This window comes from Phocoena phocoena, chromosome 11 (genome assembly GCF_963924675.1).
Source record: "Phocoena phocoena chromosome 11, mPhoPho1.1, whole genome shotgun sequence".
Taxonomy (NCBI): Eukaryota; Metazoa; Chordata; class Mammalia; order Artiodactyla; family Phocoenidae; genus Phocoena; species Phocoena phocoena.
In genome coordinates, this window is record NC_089229.1 from 31,887,547 (window position 1) to 31,907,781 (window position 20,235).

General features: G+C 34.4%; 1 protein-coding gene and 1 non-coding gene across 2 annotated transcripts in view; one reads left to right on the plus strand and one right to left on the minus strand.

The window, feature by feature from the left end:
* Positions 1 to 20,235, plus strand: part of CEP290 (centrosomal protein 290) — a 96,522-nt gene that overhangs the window by 10,877 nt on the left and 65,410 nt on the right. The window contains exons 11-19 of the mRNA XM_065888153.1: positions 2,481 to 2,603; positions 3,549 to 3,672; positions 7,549 to 7,721; positions 8,451 to 8,613; positions 10,122 to 10,222; positions 10,295 to 10,382; positions 12,107 to 12,219; positions 13,782 to 13,866; positions 14,412 to 14,554. Coding sequence (XP_065744225.1) covers positions 2,481 to 2,603; positions 3,549 to 3,672; positions 7,549 to 7,721; positions 8,451 to 8,613; positions 10,122 to 10,222; positions 10,295 to 10,382; positions 12,107 to 12,219; positions 13,782 to 13,866; positions 14,412 to 14,554 — 1,113 coding nt within the window. The remainder of the gene's footprint in view (positions 1 to 2,480; positions 2,604 to 3,548; positions 3,673 to 7,548; positions 7,722 to 8,450; positions 8,614 to 10,121; positions 10,223 to 10,294; positions 10,383 to 12,106; positions 12,220 to 13,781; positions 13,867 to 14,411; positions 14,555 to 20,235) is intronic.
* On the minus strand, positions 1,951 to 2,074 carry LOC136131663 (U6atac minor spliceosomal RNA). The gene has a single exon (XR_010656393.1). It is a non-coding gene; the product is annotated as a U6atac minor spliceosomal RNA (small nuclear RNA).

The window sequence follows — 20,235 nt, forward strand, 5'->3', positions numbered from 1 at the left end:
GTTTCTGGTGTATCTATTCAACTCTGCTATTATAATATGAAGGCAGCCATAGACAATACATAAATAAATGAGCAAGGCTGTTTTCCCAATGAAACTTTACAGAAGCAGGCAGCAGGCCAAGTTTGACCTGTGAGCCATAGTTTACCAACACCAGGAAAAAAAGAGTTGTTTTTAATCGTTTAATTTTGGGGGAGAGATGTTAGCAAATGTATTCTTCTGCACTTCATTTTTACTTAGTATCTTTTACTTAGTTTATATCAGTATGTATGGTATTACTTTGTTCTTTTTAATGTAATTTTTCTTGTAGATATGTATGTTATTGATTCCCTATTATGTGGCGTTTAGGAGGTTTCCAATATTTGCTATTAGAAACAATGTTTTAATGAATATCCTTGTATATTCATTTTGAAAATGTGTATCTGTAGAATAAATGCTACAAGTGTAATTGTGATATATATTGCAAATATATTCCTCTAGTTGGTCACTTGTCTTTTGGCTTTATGGTGTTTTTTTACTATGAATTTTTTTTGTGTGTGTGTGTTATGTGGGCCTCTCACTGTTGTGGCCTCTCCCGTTGCGGAGCACAGGCTCCGGATGCATAGGCTCAGCGGCCATGGCTCAAGGGCTCAGCCACTCTGTGGCATGTGGGATCTTCCCGGACTGGGCCACGAACTCGTGTCCCCTGCATCAGCAGGCGGACTCTCCACCACTGCACCACCAGGGAAGCCCCTGAAGTATTTTTTTTATATTGCATAAATTTAATGTTTTTTATGGCTTTTGGCCTTTGTATCATAGTTAGAAAGGATTCTGAGTATAAAATTATTTTCTTATATTTTCTCTAGTATCTTCTAGTTTCATCTTTTACATGTAAATCTTTGAAGCATATATTATTTATTTTGCTATGAAGAGTGAGATATGGGTGTAACCGAGCTACTCTGTTGTCTAAACATCATTTATTGAACATTTCATTTTTCTCCTACTAAAATACACTTCCATTTTTATTACATACAAAACTGTTGAATTTGAATTTATTTTGCGACTCTCTTCTTTATATTGATTGATCTGTTTTCTAACCATGTACACTTTTTTTTTTTTTTTTGGCGGTACGTGGGCCTCTCACTGCTGTGGCCTCTCCCGTTGCGTAGCACAGGCACCGGACGCGCAGGCTCGGCGGCCATGGCTCACAGGCCCAGCCGCTCCACAGCATGTGGGATCCTCCCAGACAGGTGCATGAACCTGTGTCCCCTGCATCGGCAGGCGGACTCTCAACCACTGCGCCACCAGGGAAGCCCCACTTGTTTTAATTATTATGCTTAAATATTTGAAAAAGCTGTTCTCATTATTTATGTTTTTTAGATTCTTATAAATGTGCTTTTTAAATACAAATTTTAGAAATAGTTCTTTAAAATATTTTAGGTATTTTATTGGGTATATATTAAATTTATAAATTAATTTATAGATTGATTTTGATATTTGGTCCTAGCAAAGAACACAAGGTACCTTTCATTTTTTTAAAATTGAGGTAAAATTGACATAACATGATACTAGTTTCAGGTATACAGTGTAATGATTCGATGTTTGTATGTATTGCAAAATGATTACCCCAGTAAGTCCAGTTAACATCTGTAACCATACATAGTTACAATTTTTTTTTTTCTGGTAATGAGAACTTTGAAGATCCACTCTCTTAGCTATTTTCAAATATGCAGTACAGTATTAAAAAATGATGATTAGAGGCTTCCCTGGTGGCCCAGTGGTTGAGAGTCCGCCTGCCGATGCAGGGGACACGGGTTCCTGCCCCGGTCTGGGAAGATCCCACATGCCGCGGAGCGGCTGGGCCCGTGAGCCTTGGCCGCTGAGCCTGCGCGTCCGGAGCCTGTGCTCCACAACGGGAGAGGCCACAGCAGCGAGAGGCCCACGTACCGCAAAAAAAAAAAAAAAAAAAAAAAAAAAAAATGATGATTAGAGGCCATGAAGTGGATGGCAATGCCTTAACCATATGCATGTTGTCAAGCCTGAGGACCTCTTCCATTCTTGTCCAGAGGAATGCTAGCCTTTTCCTTTCATACAACATAACAAGATACCTTTTATTCATTCAAGATATTTTATGCTTCTTAGTGTCATTTTAATGTTTTCTTCATAAAAGATTAGTTGTACAAAACCTTTTATAATTGCAGGGAGTTATTTATAGCTTAGTGTTCTAGGAATGGGTTTTGGAAACTAGAGATTGTTTAAAAGATTGAGTTTCTTAAAAAGCAAAAAATACAGTGTATATTTTTGAATCATTTCTTATTTGAATTTCAGGTTGTATGCACAAAAGAACAGTGGTCATTCCAATAGTTGCTATTTTCTCACTTCAAAGAATTTTATTTCCTGTATTTTCTCGAAATCTGCTAATGGTATATATTAAAATACCATAAATGAGGAATGGTTTATTAATTTTGCTCTTATGTAACAGATTCTATTTTGTTTGTTTCTAGTTAATTTTGTCTTCTAAAGATGATGAAATTATTGAGTACCAGCAAATGTTACATAACCTGAGGGAGAAACTGAAAAATGCCCAACTTGATGCCGATAAAAGTAATATTATGGCTCTACAAGAGGTAAAACTTTCTCAAAATTTGGTTTATCAACGAGGTTTATTAAAGTTGGCAATGAAACTCTAAATTATGTCTTATTTATTTCCTGTGCCTAATCTAGTCACTTGCACTTTTGGGTATATAATAAAGTCTTTTGAAATTTCTTACACCGTCCAGTCCCAAGAAAAAATTAGAATTAAGTTTAGAGTTAGGAATAAAATTATTTTATGTATTTTTCTCTATTGATGCAGATAATACATTTATTGTTTTGCTTGGGAATTATTTAATAAGAAACTTTAAAAACTTTTAGAAATTAAAAAAATATCTTAATTCTCTGTTACTAAAGTCTATTATGTTGTGTTTTAGTGCTGAAATATCCTGTACAATGTGAAATAAGCTAAAGTATGGTTATAATTTGTACTATATAAAATTTTTGTTTTTATTGATAGTACAAATATATTCATATAGAAAGAAGTTACACTTGCATCAGCTGTGCTCTCTAGTCATAGTCCAAAAGAAAGAAGGAAATTTGGAAAGTATTTGGAGAATAAGGACGATCGCAAGGGACAAGATTTTTGAATGAAGTACTGCAGGGGTGAAAGCTAAGTTGAGTAAAGGAAAAAGCACAAGGTAAAACACAAACATAAAATGATAAAAAGATAGAATTGGATGATGAGGAAAAGTAACACAAAAGGAGTTATTAGAAGCCACAAATATTAGAGAGTTCTGGAATTTGTATTTGTGAGAGTGCTAGCCCTTATATCATCTTTAAGTACTAGAGTGACAGCAGTATTCCTACAGTGATTAGTGCAGTTGAGGTATACAAAATAGTAAAAGCACAGTTTTGACTCACAAGAAATATATTCTATAGTCTTGTTGAAAAAAACAAGACCTACCTTTTCTCTTACTTTAAAAATGTAGATTAATATTCATGAAGTGATAATATGTAATATTCAAAATATTTTACAGGGTATACAAGAACGAGATAGTCAAATTAAGATGCTCACTGACCAAGTAGAGCAATATACAAAAGAAATGGAAAAAAATACTTTTATTATTGAAGATTTGAAAAATGAGCTCCAAAGAAACAAAGGTAATTCAGTGTTTTATAAGTATATAGTCATTTTATATACCATTAAGTTTTTAAAATATTTTATTTTTATTAAAATGAAATTATATTATGCCAACAGATATATTAATGATTTTTCTGTATTTGAATTTTGTATTCTTAAAAAATTGTACAAGGTATTATTGACTACTGTATATATGATATTAGTATTTACACATGTAAATGATGGCAGTATTTTCTGTAGTTTTTCTCTGATGAAAACTACATTAACCCCTATTACCAGATTGGCTGTATAAAAGAAATGAAAAATGGTGATATAATTGTATTTATCCTCCTTTTTGTAATTAACAAAGAATGGAAGAAAATAAAATTTTGATCAGTGTAGCAACATTGCAGAGATTTTTCAGAAGTAATTGACTTGTCAACATTTGAATTAACCTTACCCAACTTGATATGTCATCATATTCTCCCTACCTTGGGTCATGCTAGCTTACCTAACTCATCAAATCCTTTGAATGTAAGCCCTTACAACATTAGTGATCTTGTATTTCCAAAAGACTATATACTGTAGTTATACCAGAACACATTAATGCAACTATTCATAATAAGTTCATGACATATTTATTGTAATTGCTGAAGATAAAAAAAAATTAGACACAAAGGGGAAATAATGAGTGTGTGTTTGTGTGTAAGTGAAATAATGGTAGTGTGGTTGTAATTTAGGTAGTGAGGCAAAAGCCTCACTGAGGAGATATTTGAACAAAGACTTAAAGAAGATGAGGGAGTGAGCCATGTGGATGTCCCTAAGCAGTGAGGATAAGTGCAGGGCCCTGAAGCAGGAGTGTACTGAGCATGTTTGAGGAACAACAAAGAAGCCTTTGTGGCTGGAGCAGGGTGAGCAAGTGGGCAGTAGTAGGTGATGAGATCAGAGAGGTAACGAGGGGCCATATCATATGGGGCATTACAGTTCATTGTAAGGACTTCGGCTTTTCTTTTAAGTGAGAATGGACATCAAAAAATTTCTGAAGAAAGGAGTGATATATTTTGACTTGGACTGTGTCTGCCATAGACTCTAGGAGTGGTAAGGAGAGAAGCAGGGAACCTGTTATAAGACTACTGCAATAACCTGGAGAGAGGTGATGGTAGTTTAAAGCATGGAGGTAGCAGTGGAGTTATATGTAGTCAGTTCTGGATGTATTTTGAAGGTGATAGAAATGAAATTTGCTGACAGATCAGATCAGATGTAGGATGTGAAAGTTATCAGAGCTTTTGGTCTGAATGCTGGGGAGGGCTGTGGAAAGAGCAGGTTTAGAGGTGGTCAGGTACTTAGTTAAACAGGACATGTTAAGTGTGAGATGGCTATTAGACATCTGAGTGAAAGTGTTAAGTAGGTACTTGTATATAGAAGTCTGAGGTTCATGAGGACAGTCTGGGTTAAACATATTAATTTGGGAACTTTATGCATAAAAATGGTACTTGAAGTCATGAAACTGGCTGAGATCATCAAAGCAGAAAATGTTGGTTAAAAAGAAAAATCTTAAGACTGAGCCTTGGGATGCTTTTACTTTAGAACTTGGGGAGATGAAAAGGAACAACCAAAAAGGCTGAGAAGGAATGACCAGAGAGATGGGAGGAAAACCGGGAGCACGTAGAGCCCTGAAACTCACAGTGGAATGTCATCAAGGAAGAGCCTAAGCAACTGTGTTCCATACTATATTCATTGCTGCTGATAAGACAAGAGGAGCACTAAAAATTGACCACTGGATTTAGCAGTAGTCATTTTTGGTTCAAGAGAAAATGGGTAGAGATGAAATAGAGCCAATACAGAGACTTTTGAGGAAAAGGAAAGGAGAAAAATAGAGTGGTAGCCTGAGGGGAAAGGGGGATAAAGAAAATGTTTTTCTCTTTTAAATGGAAGAAATAATCATGCTTCTAAGTTAATAGGAAAGATCCATTAAAGAGGAAGCAATTCATGAATTGATGAAGCAAGGGAGGGAGAGAAGGACTTCTGGAGTAATATTCCTGAGAAGGCAATGGGATGGGATCTAGTGTTCAGTGGAGTAGTTGGCTTAGGAGCACAGAGAGTTCATCCATAGTAACAGGAAGAAGGGTGGGGTGTGTAGTTACTGTCCGATGTGGCTGGGTAGATGTCCTGACAGTAAAAGTTTTGGTTTTCTCAGTGAATGAGGAAGCAAGGTTCTCAGCTGAAAGTGAGGATAGAGGCAGATATATTAGAAGTTTGAGGAGAGAGAAGTAAAGAGAAGGTAGGAAATGGTCATCTGGAAGAAGGAACCAGACTAGGGAAATATAGTGTGACTGTTGAGCAGCGTCAAGCCCCACTTGCTATACTTATTTCTACATGTGTCTGTATTATGTATGTACTAGAATTATTCTTTGACAATAGCTTAAATTGCTTTAAAAGGATCACTGATGTTGTGGGGTTTGCATATTCCAGTCACCAGGAGAAAAAGTGGCGGTTGATTTCTGCTGTCAAATACGGAAAGGTCTTATATAGTGACGCTTCTGTCAGTCCATAGTCATGTAATTCCTAAAGTCCACAGAAGGTGTGTGTACTAGACTATACTCTGTATCTTGAATTTAACTTGTGCATGACAGTTAATGGTGGTCTCCTTTCATTGGTTAAGATTAGTTTTAGCTCGTAGAAGCATCTGAAAAATGGTGGCAAAATCAAGATAGAAGTTTATTTCTCACTTGTGTATTGGTCTAGTTAGGCAGTCTAGGGTATTGCCTTCATCTGCCTCATGCAAAATGGAACTTTACCCTCACATCCAATCCCAAACAGCGAGGTAGAGGAAGAGGAGGCAAGAAGCAAAGAGCATGTACTGAAGGATAGGCAGGTAATATATTGTGGAGGGCCTTGCAGAAGAAAGGGAGAATAGATTTTGGGGACAGGAGCCTCTGTCACATTCTCCAGCTAGGCTGTTAACTCCAGAGAACAGGGCTCACTTCTTATAAATGTGTGTGATCTCCCACACTAGTCCAGTTCCTGTATGTAAGTATATGACCTATAAATCAGTAGATGTTTATTATGGATGAGTGTAAGAATGATTGTCAGTACACTTTAGAATGATATGAATACTATATTTTGGTCTTAGCAACAGTTTGTTAAGATGTACAAGTAGGAATTTTTAAACTATTAGTTACAGTTGAGTTTAGCTGCAACTGACAGAAAAAAATCGAATGTAACAATGGTTTAAACAGGATGGAAATGTATTTTTCCGTGATATAATCAAAGTTGAGGCAACTAGTTTAGTGTAGGTGTGCTACTTGTACAAATACCAGATACCAGGGACCCTGTATCTTGTTGCTTTGACTATCAGCATGAGGTTTCCATCTCATGTTCTAAGAAGACTGAGCTCCAGCCCTAATGTCCATATTCCAGCTGGCAGCAAGGAGGAAGGAGAAAAGAAAATTTCACTCCTCTCTTTTAAAAACATTTCCTGAAATGTGCACATGGTCTTTCTGTTTATATCCTATTAGTCTTATGACCACACCTAGCTACTGGAATGTAAGTGGAAATTTAGTCTTTATTTCAAGTGGCCATGTGTCCGTCTAAAAATCCATAGTTCTATTACAGTGGACGAAAGGGAGCTAACTATTAGAAACAGCAGCCTTTGCCACAATTATCATTCTTTGTAAAGCAGTGTTTTCCAATCTTTTATAATCCATACCCTTTCAGCTAAGATTTTATTAAAATTTCCTTTTTAGTTTTATAAATAAAACCAAATCAAAACTTTATTTTACAAATATAAAATTATAATATTAAATGGACTTTTTTTAGTGACATACCACATTTCCTGCTTCCCATGCTTCAACCAGTGTTTTATAGGAGTAAGTAGTCAATTCAGTTCATTCATGATTTTAATTTTTACCCTGTAGGAGCTTCAGCACTTTCTCAACGGACTCATTATATGAAAATTCAGTCTAAGTTTCAAATTTTAGAAGAGAGAACTAAAGAGGCTGAGAGAACAGCTGAACTGGCTGAGGCTGATGCTAGGGAAAAGGATAAAGAACTAGTTGAGACTCTGAAGCGATTAAAAGATTATGAATTGGTATGTATTTTTATCTTGTCAATCAAGGAGCTTAGAATTATCTTGCCACTTATAGACTGTTCTGTGCCATTTTCTTTATACCATTTAAAAACATTCCAGAAGTATCTCGTGATAAAGATTATCCTAATTGATTTATACTGAAGTGTTCAAACTTTTGTGCAGCATTTACTTTTTGGCAGAATTGTTTTCAAGCCATTTGATTAAAGCATTTTGCCCAGATAATCAGCTTTGGTGAGGCAGCAGGATTAGATTCTTTGTAATCTGTGTCATTGTACCACCATGTAGATGTGACACCACTGATGAGTTGTCTAAAAGTTGTAACAGAGACAGTTTTACCACCTACTGTGCCAACACAGCCTTACTTTGTACTTTTTATATTTTTAAATCTGATTACTGCTAAGTCAGGCAACTAATAACCTACATATTCTAATGGTATTGCTGATTCTCCCTTACTATTCCTTTTCTGTATTTTATTAAGTGTTTTATGTGTAATATTCTGAGTCACTTTGCCATTAGGATGCTATACAGGGAAATTTCAGCTGTTCCATTTCCCGTTATTATTATTACTGGATTTGTTTTTTAAAAGTACAGTAAAAAACACAGTTTATAGTTGTAAATCTTAGTTATATGTGTACTTCCCCTCAGACTTAATAAGAAAACAAGTTCATGAATTTGACAGTTTATTCAAATAAACAATGTTATATTTAAATTACATTGGGTATTTTTCAGGGAGTTTATGGCTTAGAAGATGCTGTTATTGAAATAAAGAATTGTAAAAACCAAATTAAAATAAGAGATCAAGAGATTGAAGTATTGACAAAGGAAATCAATAAACTTGAATTGAAGATCAATGATTTCCTTGATGAGAATGAGGCACTTAAAGAGCGTATGGGTAAGTCATCTTTTAAGATACGTAGTTTGCTCAACCTAATTGTCACGTCATTTTTTTTTGCATGTGATTATTTTTAAATATTTGGATGCTTTTTTTAATTTAATAATTCCTCCTATAAAAATACTTAAAACAAGTAAAAATGGAGCTGTTCCAGTTGAAGTGGGATTATGGATTTGATGGAGCTGCGATGGTGGTTGGACAGACCTGGAGCACTGCTATATTCAGTCGGAGATCTCCTCAATAATAATTGCATGCTTAAAAAATGGAAAGCTACTTAGTTAATACCACTATTAGAAATTAACCTTTTTTTTTTCCAACAAAAGTAGTGTGTTAGTTTGCAAAATGCTCTAGTTTCAGATGAATGCATGGGGACATTTAGAAATACTGTTTAATCCTTTTTAAGACTTTTAAATACTTGACTTTTATAATTGGCACTAAGTTTTACTTGGGTTAAGTATTTTAAGGTTACTATTGATTCTAAGAAGTAATTAATAAATATAGCTTGAGAGTTTATATATTGATATCAATTAATAGTTCATTAGTGAATATTACTAGTTTGAATGTTACGACAGTCCAATCTAAATTGCTACTTTAAAATGGAAATAAATATCTAAATCATGATTTCATTATACTTGGTAAATACCAGTTAATGCTTTCTTAGAGTTAAAATGATCACCTGTAAAAACTATTCTCTAAAGGAAGGAAAAATAAATATTTTATACATATTATTTATTCGTAAAAAAGTGTCTATCTAGGACCCAGAGTAATGCCAGGACCTCAAGTTAGACTTAGTCTAATCAACTTGATCTACCAGATCATGGCCAACTTCAATCTGGACGTTCCTAAAGGTGACTGAGCCGTCACAAACACCAGATTTTCTGTTTTTTAAAGGCCCCAAATCTTGCTTTATAATTACTTGAGACAATCTTGATATCTGGTTTTCAGAGCATAGCTGCTTAGTAATGGGAAGTTAGGAAAGTGGCACACTGAGAGCATCAGTCTAGTCATGATAAAATATAATTGATAATGATATTAATATTGACTACTATGTGCCAAGCACTGCTATAAGTACTTTATTTGGGTTAATTTTATTATACCCCTGACAACAAGCCAAAAAGAAATACGTGTATACATTCATACACATGTACTTACATATAGTATTATCCTTACAACCAGTTAATAGTTGAAAGTGGGAATTGAACCCAACTTTGTTTTATTACAAAGCTTCTATTCTTAGTACATTATAGTACCTCTCTGACAGTCCAACATGGAAGACAGATCATAATATGTCTTTGTCAGGATTTCCATTAATAATTGTGATAAAATTTTAGCTTGTATGGTTACAGTTCAAATACCTGAAAAATTCTTGCACAAAAATCCCCCATTCTTCAGTGATGGTGGCTAAATAGATTATAACCAGTTGCTTGATGATAATCAGTTGCCGTATGAAGTTTTTGTAGTTCATTTGAATATTAATAAGGTTTTAATCATTCTGCTTTTTATTTTAGGCCTTGAACCAAAGACAATGATTGATTTAACTGAATTTAGAAATAGCAAAAGTTTAAAACAGCAGCAGTACAGAGCTGAAAACCAGATTCTTTTGAAAGAGGCAAGTGTAGTAGTCAATTGGTTATTTTCCTGGTTGAAGTAAAGAAAAATACTAACAATTTTAATTTTGTAGATTGAAAGCCTAGAGGAAGAAAGACTTGATCTGAAGAAAAAAATTCGTCAAATGGCTCAAGAAAAAGGAAAAAGAACTGCAACTTCAGGTATACTGTTATTCCAAATCTTTAAAAGAATCATTGGAAAATGAATTGTCTGGATCTGTTATTTTCTGTATGTGAGAAATAGTATTGCTGTATTACTGTGGTTTTGCTACAAGTTTGATAAATGAAAATAATGGCCTGATGAAGAGTGTATGAGTGAGTGTCATTGAGTTTAGTCCTAAATCTAAACAGTTAAAAGAATGATAAGTGAACAAAAAACAAACATCAGAATCATGGACTTTTGAAAAATTTACAATATAGTCTGTATTAATTTCTAGACAATCCCAGTATGTTGTGATTAGTAATGATAAAACAGTAATTTTTGTTAATATATGTTACTGTTAATATTTTCTTTTTCTTTAAAAGCTATGCATTGGAAGCTTTAATTGTACATTATTCTTTACTAAGTGAAAGTAATGTTTTATTGAATAAAAATTAACAATTTTTTGTTTTGTTTTATCTTACATGATATAAAGAGAACAGCTGGTTTATTTTTTAATAGCTATTACAGTGCTTTTTTGTAAGACCATAGAGAAGGCATTTTTTTTTCTAACTTGGCCCAAGCCCATAAGTATCTATGAATAATAGAGGTTTTTTTTGCTTGTTTATTTTTGTTTTATTTTTTTTTAGCATTATGCTGTCTATAGTACAATACATCAAACATTTCTAGAAGGGCAAAACTTCATAATTTATTAGTGTATTAAGCAATTTAGTCATTATTCATGATTCTTATCTACTTTCTTAATATGTGTCTTTTAACTATTTAAGTACTTATTAATATGGGAAAAGAATGATAGCGAAGATAAAATTTGTAATTGTTTTTCATTAATATCTTTTTTAAGATTATTTTTATTATATTTTATTTATTTTTTTGAATACATCTTTATTGGAGTATAATTGCTTCACAATACTATGTTAGTTTCTGTTGTACAACAGAGTGAATCAGCCATATGCATACATATATCCCCATATCCCTTCCCTCTTGAGCCTCCCTTCCACCCTCCCTATCCCACCTCTCTAGGTCGTTGCAAACCACTGAGCTGATCTCCCTGTGCTATGCGGCTGCTTCCCACTAGCTATCTATTTTACATTTGGTAGTGTATGTGTCAATGCTACTCTCACTTTGTCCCAGCTTCCCCCCATGCCCCCTCTGTGTCCTCAAGTCCATTCTCTATGTCTACATCTTTATTCCTGCCCTGCCACTAGTTTCATCAATACCATTTTTTTTTTTTAGATTCCATATATATGCATTAGCATACAATATTTGTTTTTCTCTTTCTGACTTGCTTCACTCTGTATGACGGACTCTAGGTCCATCCACCTCACTACAAATAACTCAATTTCGTTTCTTTTATGGCTGAGTAATATTCCATTGTATCTTAAAAGCTTTTGCACAGCAAAGGAAACCATAAACAAGAAGAAAAGCCAACCTTCAGAATGGGAGAAAATATTTGCAGATGAAACAACAGACAAAAGATTAATCTCTAAAGTATACAAACAGCTCATGGAGCTCAATATCAAAAAATAAACAACTTATTAATATCTTATTAAAAGTGAGCTAAATCAGGAAGTTGTATAGGAGGCTACATATAGATCAAGGATTTTGGAAATAATTATTCTACATTTTGTTTGAGTTAAAATTTGATTCTAGTTTTTAAGAGTTAAAGTATTGGAATAATAGCAGAGTTATTTTTATGTTTCTCATTTGTTAATTCTTTTATATGTAGGATTAACTGTTGAGGACCTGAACCTAACTGAAGACTTTTCTCAAGAGAATAAAATGGAAGGAAGAAAATTTGATTTCATGAGCCTCAAAAATATGAGTGAAGCACAATCAAAGGTAAATAGTAAGGTACTGCTATGGTGAAGAGAATAAAGAAAAATATTATTATCAGGGCTTTCATTTCTGCCCCCATTGTCTCATTTTGGACACTGCTTCTTTTTATACTTGTTAAATAAAAGGAAAATGTTTTATTTCAATAACCTGTCAATCCCAAGATTCATTAATGAGACATTATTTACTCTGAATACAGATTAGGAGTTCAGATAAAGTAGAGCTGCCGCATAGGAGACCATCATTCAATATTCCACAGTCATGTCAGAATGAGCCTGAAGAGAATATGACCATAGGATCATTATCAAGAATGTTATCTGAAATTCGTCATAGTGTAGAAAGTGAAGTGGATCCTTTTGTCTCTTTAACTAGACATTCTTCATCTATACAAGTGAAAGATAATATTTCACCTCCAGAAACTATTACAATAAGAGAGATTTTTAAAGCACCCTGTCTATAGTCTTTAACAAATCTAGAATCATTAGTCAATACCTTTAGTAGGGAGAATCATGAAGAAATAAATGACCATTTATACTCTGTTTCTGATGAATCTATGAAGAAAGTATCAGGAAGCCATCAGGCACTTGAGAAGACTAATTTCACACAAAAAAGTGATTCTTCTTTACGAGCCTTATCAACAGCTTCAGACTTAATGCAGAAATTATCACTTAGGCAAAAATCTGCAATACTTTGTCAACAAATTCATGAAAATAGAGCTGACGTGGCTAAATCACAAGTAGCAACATCAGAAGATGAACAGGTTCGTACCCCAATAAACTACGCTTATACCAATTTCAAAGAAGATGTAGGAAAAAGTGAAGTACCCGTACAGACAGAGATTTTGAAAAGTAATCTTGAAGTTAATGTTCTGGACCCTGTGCCAATTACTGCACAATCAAAATTATCTCAGATAGATCCACTTGCAAATCTTATAGAACAGCTATGGACAGAACTAGTATTTCTTAGATCTCAGGTGAGCTCTCCTCCAAATTACATTCCTGGGATTTTTTTTTTAAATTCTTTTTTATGACTAACAGAATTCGATAAGTAGCAATTATAATAAGAATTCTTTTATGTTTGCACATTAACACTAATTTATACACATTCTGTCTTTTAAAAGATCTAAAAATGCAATACATCTGAAATGAACTCATTGACTTGCCTAATTTATTAAATGTTTCTTTAGAATGAAGCCATAGCACAGGATTTATTGATCAAAGAAGCACAAAGTAGAAATGCAGAAATAGAGCTTGAACGTCATAGAAGCCAGGCAGAACGGGTAGTGTAAAGGCAGATCATTAAAAGAGATGATTGTAGTGCCAAAGACAAAAACTTTCCTTATCTGTTTGCCTTTTGCCATGGGTGTGGGGTCGGGGGGCGGGGGGAGAAGGTGGGAGGAGGATCATTATCTGTTTTACCTTTCAGATTTTATTTTATTTTTGTGAGTGCTGCTACGTTTCTGTAGCTTGCTGTAGGTATGTTAAACCTCAATTGGTCAAACTTCTTTAAGCTTCAAAACTATTGTCATTTTTTTTAAATCATTTTTTTTCTCTTTATGTTTTGTTTAGAATGAATTTCTTTCAAGAGAACTAATTGAAAAGGAAAGAGATTTAGAAAGAAGTAGAACAGTAATAGCCAAGTTTCAGAATAAATGTAAGTCACTATTATCTCTTAGTTTTCTTATTTATTTAGTCTGTACTGAAAATTATGGGATTGAAAGGACTTTACTCCATTCTGTTTTCTAGTCTGTTTTAGCCTTAACTAACTATAATGTATAGACTTCAGTCTCTCATTCATCTATTTGGTTTGCCTTGCTATATTCATTTTCAGAGCATGTTATTAGTCTGAATTTATTGTGATGATAAATAAGTCTATTTTTCTCTTTTGTTCTCTAATGAAAGTACAGTTAGAAAAACAAATTTAAGAAATTTTTAATATAAAGTAAAGGCAAAGTATGCTTATGGTTTATTTCTTTCAGCCATGAGATATATATGTATATGCACAGGATTTAAATAGGTGTGTGATTTAACTTCATTATTCACACATTGGATTTATAGTTGAATTTTTTGTACATTTATTTGCATTTGCATTTTATAAATGGGTTATTTTTACTGTGTGTGAAATATTTGTAATCTATATAGCATAGTGTAAATTGTAAAAACATCTATTCATTCAATGAAAAAAATATTTCATTTTAGTAAAAGAATTAGTTGAAGAAAATAAGCAACTTGAAGAAGGTATGAAAGAAATATTGCAAGCTATTAAGGAAATGCAGAAAGATCCTGATGTTAAAGGAGGGGAAACATCTCTAATTATTCCCAGTCTTGAAAGACTAGTTAATGTAAGTTATTTTTATATTAATGGTTTTATTTTGTTGTTTCATCACTTCAAAGATGTTGTTCCATTCTCATTGATCTCCACAGTTTCTGATGAAACATTTGCTGTCATTTGAATCATTGTTCTCCTGTATGAAATGTGTAGTTCTTCTTGGGCTACTTTCAAAACTTTCTCTTTTTATTTGGTTTTTGCCAGTTTGACTGCAATGTGCTAAGGGTGTGTGTGTGTGTGTGTATGTGTGTGTGTAGCTTGTTTGGGGTTTGCTGAGCTTGAATCTGTTCACTTATGCTATTCACCACAATTGGGAAGTTTTCTGCCATTAATTTCTTCAGTCATTTTTTTGCCTCATTTTCTCTGGGACTCCACTGAAACAGTTAGACCTTTTGGTATTGTCCCACAACTTCTTTAGGCTCTGTTCATTTTTTCATTCCTAATTTTTTATCTTTTCTGTTCCCAGTTGGATAATTCCCATTGATTTATCTTCAAGTTCACTGATACTTGCTTCTGTCATCTCCATTTTTCTGTTTTAACGGTCAGCTTGAGACCTGGCAGAGCTTTTACACAGAATTTGAAGATCACTTTTGTTGGTTCTTTTCTTTCTGGAATTCCCCTCTCACTATTCTGTGGCTTTGGGTCCTATCCTCTGGTTTTTAGGCCAGAAAGAAGACAGGTCACTGGAACTGCAGCTTGCCCTCTCAGTTAAGCCTTAAAAACAACAAATTTACTGCTTGCTAGTCCTGTCTTCCAAGTTTCAAGTCACCTCCAAAATCTGTTGCTTTTGTTCATTTTCTAGAACTTTTATGTAGTAGTTTTTTGTATTCACTTGTTAAATGTGGGAGGGTAGGTCTGTTAGGACCTTACACCACAAACCTAGAAGGTAATAGGATGTAGTAAGAATATTTTGAATACTTAAAGACTTAAGAATTACTATGAGAAAGATTTTAGCCATTAAATGATGTTCTATTTATATTTACCATATAGGGACTAAAGAGTTCTACAGTATTGATGAGTGTCTGTTATATAAACTTGAATAAAACATAAATTTTTAGATTCTTAATATTTAAATCTATGTCAGTTACATGATCTGAACATACTTAACATGAATTATTATACTATGCTTGATTTATATAGAAAAAAGTCTTATTCATTGAATTGCTTTTTTTATGATTAGTCAATAGTTGAATACTTTTTTTTTGAATTTTATTTTATTTTTTTATGCAGCAGGTTCTTATTAGTTATCTATTTTATATATATTAGTGTATATATGTCAGTCCCAATCTCCCAATTCATCCCACCACCACCAACGCCCACCACTTTACCCCCTTGGTGTACATACGTTTGTTCTCTACATCTGTGTCTCAGTTTCTGCCCTGCAAACCGGTTCATCTGTACCATTTTTCTAGGTTCCACATATATGTGTTAATATACGATATTTGTTTTTCTCTTTCTAACTTACTTCACTCTGTATGACAGTCGCTAGATCCATCCACATCTCAACAAATGACCCAATTTCGTTCCTTTTTATGGCTGAGTATATTCCATTGTATATATGTACCACATCTTCTTTATCCATTCGTCTGTCGATGGGCATTTAGGTTGCTTCCATGACCTGGCTATTGTAAATAGTCCTGCAATGAACATTGGGGCGCCTGTGTCTTTTTGAATTATGGTTTTCTCTGGGTATATGCCCAGTACTGGGATTGCTGGGTCATATGGTAATTCTATTTTTAGTTTTTTAAGGAACCTCCATACTGTTCTCCATAGTGGCTGTATCAGTTTACATTCCCACCAACAGTGTAAGAGGGTTCCCTTTTCTTCACACCCTCTCCAGCATTTGTTGTTGTAGATTTTCTGATGATGCCCATTCTAACCAGTGTGAGGAGATACCTCATTGTAGTTTTGATTTGCATTTCTCTAATAATTAGTGATGTTGAGCAGCTTTTCATGTGCTTCTTAGCCATCTGTATGTCTTCTTCAGAGAAATGTCTATTTAGGTCTTCTGCCCATTTTTGGATTCGGTTGTTTGTTATTTTAATATTGAGCTGCATGAGCTGTTTATATATTTCGGAGATTAATCCTTTGTCCGTTGATTTGTTGGCAAATATTTTCTCCCGTTCTGAGGGTTGTCTTTTTGTCTTGTTTGTAGTTTCCTTTGATTTGCAGAAGCTTTAAAGTTGCATTAGGTCCCATTTGTTTATTTTTCTTTTTATTTCCATTACTCTAGGAGGTGGATCAAAAAAGATCTTGCTGTGATTTATGTCAAACAGTGTTCTGCCTATGTCTTCCTCTAAGAGTTTTATAGTATCTGGCCTTACATTTAGGTCTCTATTCCATTTTGAGTTTATTTTTGTGTATGGTGTTAGGGAGTGTTCTAATTTCATTCTTTTACATGTAGCTGTCCAGTTTTCCTAGCACCACTTATTGAAGAGACTGTCTTTTCTCCATTGTATATCCTTGCCTCATTTGTCATAGATTAGTTGACCAAAGGTGCATGGTTTATCTCTGGGCTTTCTATCCTTTTCCATTGATCTGTGTTTCTGTTTTTGTGCCAGTACCATACTGTTTTGATTACCGTCACATTGTAGTATAGTCTGAAGTCAGGGAGCCTGATTCCTCAAGCTCCGTTTTTCTTTCTCAGGATTGCTTTGGCTGTTCGGGCTCTTTTGTGTTTCCATACAAATTGTGAAATTTTTTGTTCTGTGAAAAATGCCAGTGGTAGTTTGATAGGGATTGCATTGAATCTGTAGATTGCTTTGGGTAGTAGAGTCATTTTCACAATGTTGATTCTTCCAATCCAAGAACATGGTGTATCTCTCCATCTATTTGTATCACCTTTAATTTCTTTCATCAGTGTCTTATAATTTTCTTCATACAGGTCTTTTGTCTCCTTAGGCAGGTTTATTCCTAGGTATTTTATTCTTTTTGTTGCAGTGGTAAATGGGAGTGTTTTCTTAATTTCACTTTGAGATTTTTGATCATTAGTGTATAAGAATTCAAGAGATTTCGCTGCATTAATTTTGTATCCTGCTACATTGCCAAATTCATTGATTAGCTCTAGTAGTTTTCTGGTAGCCTCTTTAGGATTCTCTACGCGTAGTATCATGTCATCTGCAAACAGTGACAGCTTTACTTCTTCTTTTCCAATTTGCATTCTTTTTATTTCTTTTTCTTCTCTGATTGCTGTGGCTAAAACTTCCAAAACTATGTTGAATAATAGTGGTGAGAGTAGGCAACCTTGTCTTGTTTCTCATCTTAGTGGAAATGGTTTCAGTTTTTCACCATTGAGGACGATGTTGGCTGTGGGTTTGTCATATATGGCCTTTATTATGTTGACATAAGTTCCCTCTATGCCTACTTTCTGGAGGATGTTTTTCATAAATCGGTGTTGAATTTTGTCGAAATCTTTCTCTGCATCTATTGAGATGATCATCTGGTTTTTCTCCTTCCATTTGTTAATTTGGTGTATCACATTGATTGATTTGCATATATTGAAGAATCCTTGCATTCCTGGGATAAATCCCACTTGATCATGGTGTATGATCTTTTTAATGTAGTGTTGGAATCTGTTTGCTAGTATTTTGTTGAGGATTTTTGCATCTATATTCATCAGTGATATTGGCCTGTAGTTTTCTTTCTTTCTGACATCTTTGTCTGGTTTTGGTATCAGGGTGATGGTGGCTTTGTAGAATGAGTTTGGGAGTGTTCCTCCCTCTGCTATGTTTTGGAAGAGTTTGAGAAGGATAGGTGTTAAGTCTTCTCTAAATGTTTGATAGAATTCTCCTGTGAAGCCATCTGGTCCTGAACTTTTGTTTGTTGGAAGATTTTTAATCACAGTTTGCATTTCAGTGCTTGTGATTGGTTGGTTCATATTTTCTATTTCTTCCCGGTTCAGTCTTGGAAGGTTGTACATTTCTAAGAATTTGTCCATTTCTTCCAGGTTGTCCATTTTATTGGCATAGAGTTGCTTGTAGTAATCTCTCATGATCCTTTGTATTTCTGCAGTGTCAGTTGTTACTTCTCCTTTTTCATTTCTACTTCTATTGATTTGAGTCTTCTCCCTATTTTTCTTGATGAGTCTGGCTAATGGTTTATCAATTTTCTTTATCTTCTCAAAGAACCAGCTTTTAATTTTATTGATCTTTGCTATTATTTCCATCATTTCTTTTTCATTTATTTCTGATCTGATCTTTATGATTTCTTTCCTTCTGCTAACTTCGGGGTTTTTTTGTTCTTCTTTCTCTAACTGCTTTAGGTGTAAGGTTAGTTTGTTTATTTGAGGTGTTTCTTGTTTTTTAAGGTAGGATTGTATTGCTATAAACTTCACTCTTTTTTTTCTTTTTCTTTTTTTTTTTTGCTGTACGTGGGCCTCTCACTGTTGTGGCCTCTGCAGTTGCGGAGCACAGGTTCCGGATGCGCAGGCTCAGCGGCCATGGCTCATGGGCCTAGCCGCTCCGCTGCATGTGGGATCTTCCTGGACCGGGGCACAAACCCGTGTCCCCTGCATCGGCAGGCGGACTCTCAACCACTGCGCCACCAGGGAAGCCCCTATACTTCACTCTTAAAACTGCTTTTGCTTCATCCCATAGGTTTTGGTCGTCGTGTTTTCATTGTCATTTGTTTCTAGGTATTTTTTGATTTCCTCTTTGATTTCTTCACTGATTTCTTGGTTATTAAGTAGTGTATTGTTTAGCTTCCATGTGTTTATATTTTTTACAGATTTTTTCCTGTAATTGATTTCTAGTCATAACGTTGTGGTCAGAAAAGATACCTGGTATGATTTCAATTTTCTTAAATTTACCAAGGCTTGATTTGTGACCTAATATATGATCTATCCTGGAGAATGTTCCATGAGCACTTGAGAAAAATGTGTATTCTGTTGTTTTTGGATGGAATGTCCTATAAATATCAATTAAGTCCATCCTGTTTAATGTATCATTTAAAACTTGTGTTTTCTTATTTATTTTCATTTTGGATGATCTGTCCATTGGTGAAAGTGGGGTGTTAAAGTCCCCTACTATGATTGTGTTACTGTCGATTTCCCTTTTTATGGCTGTTAGTATTTGCCTTATGTATTGAGGTGCTCCTCTGTTGGGTGCATAAATATTTACAGTTGTTATATCTACTTCTTGGATTGATCCCTTGATCATCATGTAGTGTCCTTCTTTGTCTCTAGTAATAGTCTTTGTTTTAAAGTGTATTTTATCTGATATGAGATTTGCTACTCCAGCTTTCTTTTGATTTCCATTTGCATGGAATATCTTTTTCCATCCCCTCACTTTCAATCTGTATGTGTCCCTAGGTCTGAAGTGGGTCTCTTGTAGACAGCATATATATGGGTCTTGTTTTTGTATCCATTCAGGCAGCCTGTGTCTTTTGGTTGGAGCATTTACTCCATTTACATTTAAGGTAATTATCAATATGTATGTCCCTATTACCATTTTCTTAATTGTTTTGGGTTTGTTATTGTAGGTCTTTTCCTTCTCTTGAGTTTTCTGCCTAGGGAAGTTCCTTTAGTATTTGTTGTAAAGCTTGTTTGGTGGTGCTGAATTCTCTTAGCTTTTGCTTGTCTGTAAAGGTTTTAATTTCTCCATCAGATCTGAATGAGGTCCTTGCTGGGTAGAGTAATCTTGGTTGTAGGTTTTTCCCTTTCATCACTTTAAATATGTCCTGCCACTCCCTTCTGGC